At 40.2% G+C, this 7,500-nt stretch overlaps 1 protein-coding gene and 1 long non-coding RNA gene across 2 annotated transcripts in view; both read left to right on the top strand.

Annotated features, from left to right (window-relative positions):
* LOC123502344 overlaps positions 1-2,816 on the top strand; it is a 10,908-nt gene extending 8,092 nt beyond the window's left edge. The window contains exon 3 of the long non-coding RNA XR_006673960.1: positions 2,691-2,816. This is a non-coding gene — a long non-coding RNA (uncharacterized LOC123502344). The remainder of the gene's footprint in view (positions 1-2,690) is intronic.
* Positions 2,817-3,989: 1,173 nt separating this feature from the next.
* LOC123502506 lies at positions 3,990-4,590 on the top strand. The gene has a single exon (XM_045251629.1). The coding sequence runs from the start codon at positions 3,990-3,992 to the stop codon at positions 4,518-4,520; it is 531 nt and encodes a 176-aa protein (XP_045107564.1). The 3' UTR covers positions 4,521-4,590.
* Positions 4,591-7,500: the final 2,910 nt, after the last annotated feature.

Raw genomic sequence — 7,500 nt, forward strand, 5'->3', positions numbered from 1 at the left:
TGAAGCCTGTATTATGAAGTGTCAACCCGGTATTGCCTGATAAAATGATGTGGTATTCGGTATTTACAAGAGAGTTTGATGAGGCAGTGCACGACTGTTGTGAAGGTGATGATGGTTAACCTCTTCAGTACCAGGACGTGTTTACATATTCATTCTGCTTACTAACTGGTGGTGTTTGACCACTAATCTTTTGACCTCATACACCCTTCCTCACGCAAACTAAATACTCAAATCGCACTACAACCTAAAAAATGTGTGTCAGTATTCAAGGGATTAACTGCCTTGTAATAGCCCCGCCAGTCACTCATACTACTACTACTACTACTACTACTACTACTACTACTACTACTACTACTACTACTACTACTACTACAAAAACAATCTTTCTACTACTACTACTACTACTACTACTACTACTACTACTACTACTACTACTACTACTACTACTACTACTACTACTACTACTGCTGGTACTACTACTACTACTACTACTACTACAATCTTTCTTTCTACTGGTACTACTACTACTACTACTATAAAACAATCTTTCTACTACTGGTACTACTACTACTACTACTACTACACTACTACTACTACTACTACTACTACTACTACTACTACTACTACTACTACTACTACTACTACTACTACTACTACTACTACTACTACTACTACTACTACTACTACTACTACTACAAAACAATCTTTACTACTACTACTACTACTACTACTACTACTACTACTACTACTACAAACAATCTTTCTACTACTACTACTACTACTACTACTACTACTACTACTAAACAACACACACACACACACACACTGTACTTCACCACCAGTTATCTCGTCTTCTTCAATGACACTCAACTGTTCCCTCACTTCTATAGACTGAACATCCTGGCTCTGTCATTTACTTCTACTAATCTAAACTGGGAATCTTCACACATCATCACATTAGAACAATCAATATAAACACTCCCTATGAAATGAGGCGTCTTCAGTATTCTCCGCCAGTTTTCCTCTCCCCTGCTGGTAACTCCCTCCAAGTCAGCAGTATAGGTAACCTTCACATACATATATTGTCTTAGATAGGCTGGCTGTTCCTCTTACCAATCTTTCTTTTCTAACTGACTGTCCTCACCTTTACTCTCATCGCCTGATTGTTGTGGCATTAGTGATTGTTGTTGTGAGTGGTTGTTAGTGTTATTATTATTGTTATTATTATTTATTGTTATTATTATTTATACTACTACTACTACTACTACTACTACTACTACTACTACTACTACTATCATTATTATTTATTTGTTTATTTATTTATTTATTTATTTATTTATTATTATCATTTATCGTACTACTACTACTACTACTACTACTACTACTACTACTACTACTACTACTTTCATTATTATATTTATTTATTTATTTATTTATTTATTTATTTACTACTATACTACTACTACTACTACTACTACTACTACTACTACTACTATATTATCACCATCATCATCATCATCATCATCATTATATTATCATCATCACTACAATCACCATTATCGGCGGTGTAATAATTCAAAGAAGCAGAGGTCACCAGCTCCAGCCCTGCAGGTCATTAACTTGGTGACCTCCAAAGACCCTTGGTAATGTCAACAAAATGGTCTAACCGTGCACAAATCTCAAGGTAAAAATGTGTCCCAGTACTGAAGGGGTTCATTAAGAGAGGTAGCTTAATGCCTCCTCGCTCCTGCCTAACTGCCTGACTGGCTAACAATCGCACCAGCTCCATCACCACTCGTTAATGGCCACAGTCTTCACTATCTTAATCCCCACGTAAGTTTGTGAAGCTGTATAAAGTCACCCAGTAGTAAGCGTAGAGCATGGATATCGTAATGTGTCACGGTACTGAAAGGGTTAGCTATCCATTCTTCTAACGTGTTGCATTTCCGTCTTTACAACTCAATTCAACTCAAGCTTCCTTAGAAAAGTGATCCGTTCATGATACGTTTTTACTAATTTTTTTTAATATTGATTCGTTGATTTGCAGGCAGGGTTCACTTGGAGAGAGAGAGAGAGAGAGAGAGAGAGAGAGAGAGAGAGAGAGAGAGAGAGAGAGAGAGAGAGAGAGATTATCTATCATACTCATTTCCGTTAATGATACTTTTTTTTTTCGTTGATTTACAGGCAAGGTTCACTTGGAGGAGTCGAGAGAGAGAGAGAGAGAGAGAGAGAGAGAGATTAGAGATAATCAATTTCCCATTAAGAGAGAATTATTATTTTTTCATAATCATTTTCGTTAATGATACGTTTTTTTTTATTCGTTCAATTTTCCGTTAATGATACAGGCAGGGTTCACTTAGAGAGAGAGAGAGAGAGAGAGAGAGAGAGAGAGAGAGAGAGAGAGAGAGAGATTATTATTATCATCTTATCATAATCATTTATTACGAAGGAAGCTTCAAACTGTTACAACATAATGATAAAAAAAATTATCGTGTATAATTGTAAGTACTACACGGAAGGTGAGAATGCTTGATGAAACAAATTAATGCAATTGAGTGTGTGTAATGGTTGGTTTGGAAGGAGTTAAAGAGCGTGGCTAGTTTATATCCAGGTGGTGGACCAGTGGTTAGGTTCACTGGCAGCGTTTCATATGCTCGTTTGCCCTCAAGTTGCTCTTTCCTTATTGGCAGGTTGGGGGGGGTGAGACAAGAACGAAGCAACGTCAGCAGTAGCTGGAACAGTATTTATCCAGACACCACGCTCGCTACATCTCTCCAGCCACCACGCCACCACCGACCCCTCGAGTGTACGCAGCCCAGTGTCCGTCTGTCTTGTCGTCGACTTGTGTATATAGATGGCTGAATCAACAGTAACCATCATATGTAAAAACTATGTAGTACCATACAAACATGGCATACATATTGAACAGTGTTGCTGATATCAACTGTAGTAACTTATAATGGTACTTAGCGTATGTTTAGGGTGTGTAATAATATCAGCGTTACAGATATAAGATAATGAGCATGGAAAAAAGAAATAATCTATTATCCAAAGTAAGAAAAAAATAGTAGAAGTTTTGTGAGTGTCGGCAATACTGATGAACCCAGCCTGGCCAGCGGAATAGCCTCGCCTTGTAGTACCAGATGTTGCTATAATTATAAGATAAAATGCTCACATGTACTGGCTTTTACAGTAATTTCAAGACATGATCCGTAAGCCAAGCTAATGTGTAATTTCTATTTTTACAAAATAGTAGGTACATATCAATACCTAAGTGAAAAAAAAAAAAAACATTGCGAGCGGCAACTCTTCCACACCCAGCTGGTGGCCTTGACACATTGGTGGTGGCGACGTGACTGACCTCGTGCCACTCACTTCCTTATTGTTCTTTGCACAGACAGTATGGCAGCCCATTCAAGCCATTCCTCACATTTACACAGCCAGGCTAAAGAAATGGTCTTCCATGTAAGGCAATATTTTCAAGAGGAGAAGGATAAGGGAGCTGTTTCTCCAAGGCCTGTCAAAGGTTGTGTCTCGCACTGCTGCAGCAACGAAGCTTAGCGAGAGCAGTGGAAAAAATGTCGAAAGCAGCAAGAGAAAATGAAGAAAATCAACGTCCCCAGTTTAACTCAGCCAAGAAGAGGGAACGTGCAACACCGGTCTCTGATTTCTTTGATAACTTCAATGAAGGAAGGAGTCTTGCGAAGGACAGTACTCGGTTTTTACGAGAGGAAGGAAATTCCCACCCTGGACAAGATTTATGCAGCTGTTAAATCCGATCTCTCGTATCGTGGCAGCCGTGAAATATTAAGAACAGTACTGAAGAGAATCGGGTTTCGATATGGAAAGGTTGATGGACGAAGATTCCTAATGGAAAAAGATGATGTCACACATGCAAGGTTGATTTTCTTGCACGAAATGAAGAAACACAGAAGTTCAGGAAAAGCATCGTCTACTTGGATGAAACCTGGATTAACCAAAATTACTCAATGTCCAAATGGTGGGTAGACAGCACGGCAGAGAAGGCAACGGGAGTGAGGGTGCCCACAGGGAAGAGTTCCCGCTTGATTTTGCTTCACGCAGGAACGAGAGATGGATTTGTCCCTGGAGCAACCCTCGTTTTCCAAGCAAAGAAGAATGTTGGTGATTACCATGAGCAAATGAATGCGGACACCTTTGAGAAGTGGTTTAAGTCCCAACTACTGCCCAACATTCCATCCTCTTCAGTCATAGTGATGGATAATGCATCCTATCACTCAAGGAAAGTGGATAAGCCACCAACTACTGCAAACAAGAAAGCAGAGATCCAAGAATGGCTGGAGAAGAAGGGTGTTGCAGTGCCAGACGGTCTACTTAAGACTCAACTCCTGCATCTTGTCACTCGCCACACTGCAGCCGCTCACACACAATATGTCATTGATAAGACTGCCTCAGAACATGGGCATAAGGTTGTACGCTTACCCCCATACCACTGCAACTATAACCCAATAGAACTGATTTGGGCACAGGTTAAAGGTTAATATGTGGCAAAGAGAAACACCTTTAAGATTGCAGACCTGAAGCCACTCGTCCAGGAGAGTCTCAACAGCATCACGGCAGACAACTGGAAAAATGCTGTGAGACACTCTGAGGGATTACAAGTGAATGATGAACAGAGAGATATGGTGATTGACCATTATCTCCACTCGTTCACAATCACTCTCTCATCTGATCAAGAGTCGTCAGAACTCTTTTATCATATACACAGGAATAAGGACTACTGGGGACACCTCTTTAAAAAAAAAACGCACAACACAAATACCTCATGGGTGGTGTGGAAAAATTGTCAAATTTAATATATATATATATATATATATATATATATATATATATATATATATATATATATATATATATATATATGCAATTATAAATGTCTTACTAAAAAATCAAAGGTAAGAGAGAGAGAGAGAGAGAGAGAGAGAGAGAGAGAGAGAGAGAGAGAGAGAGAGAGAGAGAGAGAGAGAGAGTGTAACAGTAGTGAAAACGTGGCAACACTGTACAGAGACGCTCCATGCCACTGGTCATATTGTATTTCCATGCATCATATCACCTCAGACGCTGGTCAACAAGACGAGACACAGCAAGGAGACCAGACCAGACCAGACGACACGAGAGAGAGAGAGAGAGAGAGAGAGAGAGAGAGAGAGAGAGACCAGAGAGAGAGAGAGAGAGAGAGAGAGAGAGAGAGAGAGAGAGAGAGAGAGAGAGAGAGAGAGAGAGAGAGAGAGAGAGAGAGACAGAACACACACACATACACCTACAGTACACAACCACCTCTCCACGCATTATAACTACCATACGCCTAATTAACTACCTTAACTACCCTCCACCAGCTAACTGTCCACATGTGACTCCTTCAATGCACGACACACCTTCCTAGTACAGCCTGTCCACCCCGTCACTGTCCCATCACCGTCCCATCACTAATGACACTGTGGCACCATTAATTCACTACCCTTCACTATCCACTCACTCCCACACGTCACGTCACCCCTTCAGTGCATTATTATACAGCTTTCTATTAAACTATCCGCCCCATTACCGTCCCATCACTGTCCCATCATGTTTGTTCCCTCCACTCTATTAATAGACTCACCCTTTCACTGAGCAGGTGGAGCTGGTGGACTAGGTGGGGCAAGTGGGGCGGTCACCGTGTTCACAGGTCTCGTGTCTGGTGAGGAAATGGACGTCTGGTCACTGATTGTGGTGGTGGTGGTGGTGGTGGTGAGTTGCCAAATGGAAATATTGTACGTCACCAGATCCACCTTGAAAAGTCGCTAAAAGGTCGCTAAATCATTGTTGTACATGCTACAAATGTTCCTACACGAAGTAATTGTCTTGACTTACACATAGGCTAATCAGTATAGGGCCCGTTGACTCTAATAAGGACCGTTTATCCCTCCCAGTGACGCAGAGCAAACTTGTCTCGAGAGCCTCACTCATTGATTGATTGATAAGTTTATTGTTGTAGCAGTGTATACACCATCTCTTCACCACTTCCCTACCAGTATTAATAAATTTTCGCATCACAGTCATGCTAGGTATACTCAGTATTATGTGACTGTCTTGATAATACCAGGTGAAAGAATAATACAGTCGGCGGCTTGGCGCCAAGGACCGAAGACGTAGTAGCATTATGCGGCGATTATACTATACGATGGAGTGTAGGTATACTCGTAGATGTCTCATGGCTAATACGCTCATAAAACACTGCATTACTAACTACTTCAAACTTACCAATGCATTAATATTTTGTTATCTGACAACACTGACACTGAGTGAGTCATGATTGATGGCTGGGATTTCAAGGCCGCGGCGTGACGGCGTCCTACATCTCGATTGTTGCCAGTTGCAGTTTTTTTTTTCTTTAACCCAACCAATCAACATAGGCTCGACGCCTCACACCACATCATCTTCTTTGGCGCTCAACAGTTACATAAGTAGCTAATCCTGCTTCATATAATTATTCATAAACCTTGCAGTTACTCTGTTACGTGGTCATTAACCAGGATGTCATAATTATGAGGAAAAAACAAATACAACTTAGTAACCGAGTTTTATTAGAAAATCTCTTGGTACCTCTTATTATAGTCACAGGCGGAAAAATAATAATAATTGATGAAACTATAAAGATTTTAATATCAGTAGTAAGACCCGAGAACTGAATACAATAATAAATTCGAGAAAATAAATAATAGTAATATTAATAATAATAAGTCAGTGTCTCAACATCAGTCAATGATCAGTGAAAAAAATACCTATCAACTGAGAGAGAGAGAGAGAGAGAGAGAGAGAGAGAGAGAGAGAGAGAGAGTACTGCCCAAATAGTAGCCCTTCTCGCTGAGAGAGAGAGAGAGAGAGAGAGAGAGAGAGAGAGAGAGAGAGAGAGAGAGAGAGAGAGACTCAAAGTTCGTTATTCCCTGTACGTGTGTGTGTGTGTGTGTGTGTGTGTGTGTGTGTGTGTGTAGAAAAAATAATTTACACCAGCATACACTTAAAATGCAGTCACATCGATTATTGCAATATATTGTAGCATAATAATTATTATTATGCTACAATATATTGCAATAATTTGTTTCCTCACATTGTGTTGCACTATTTTCTAGTATTATGAAAACAAAACCATACACAAATGTTTATTTTTATTCCTTATGGTAGTCCAGTGTGTAGTTGTCAACATGATCTTCATCGTCATTAGAGGCATCTATTTGATTATCTTCTTGATTCTGGAAGATGTTCTCATAAAACTGTTGTTCAGCAACACTCAGAAGTGGATACAGTGACCTGATATCTGCCACTTTCTCCTGATCAAGTCTGAGAGGACGGTCATATTTGGGAGTCAACTGTATGGTACTGAGGTTGAAGTTGTTGGGACTGTATGGATCTCTTCCTGGCATGAGGCGCATTCTTGTGGCGTTGGTGAAGTTAGTGGCATCACCATCGTCTTCAGCAGGTCTA

This window comes from Portunus trituberculatus, chromosome 11 (assembly GCF_017591435.1).
Source record: "Portunus trituberculatus isolate SZX2019 chromosome 11, ASM1759143v1, whole genome shotgun sequence".
NCBI classification, from domain to species: domain Eukaryota; kingdom Metazoa; phylum Arthropoda; class Malacostraca; order Decapoda; family Portunidae; genus Portunus; species Portunus trituberculatus.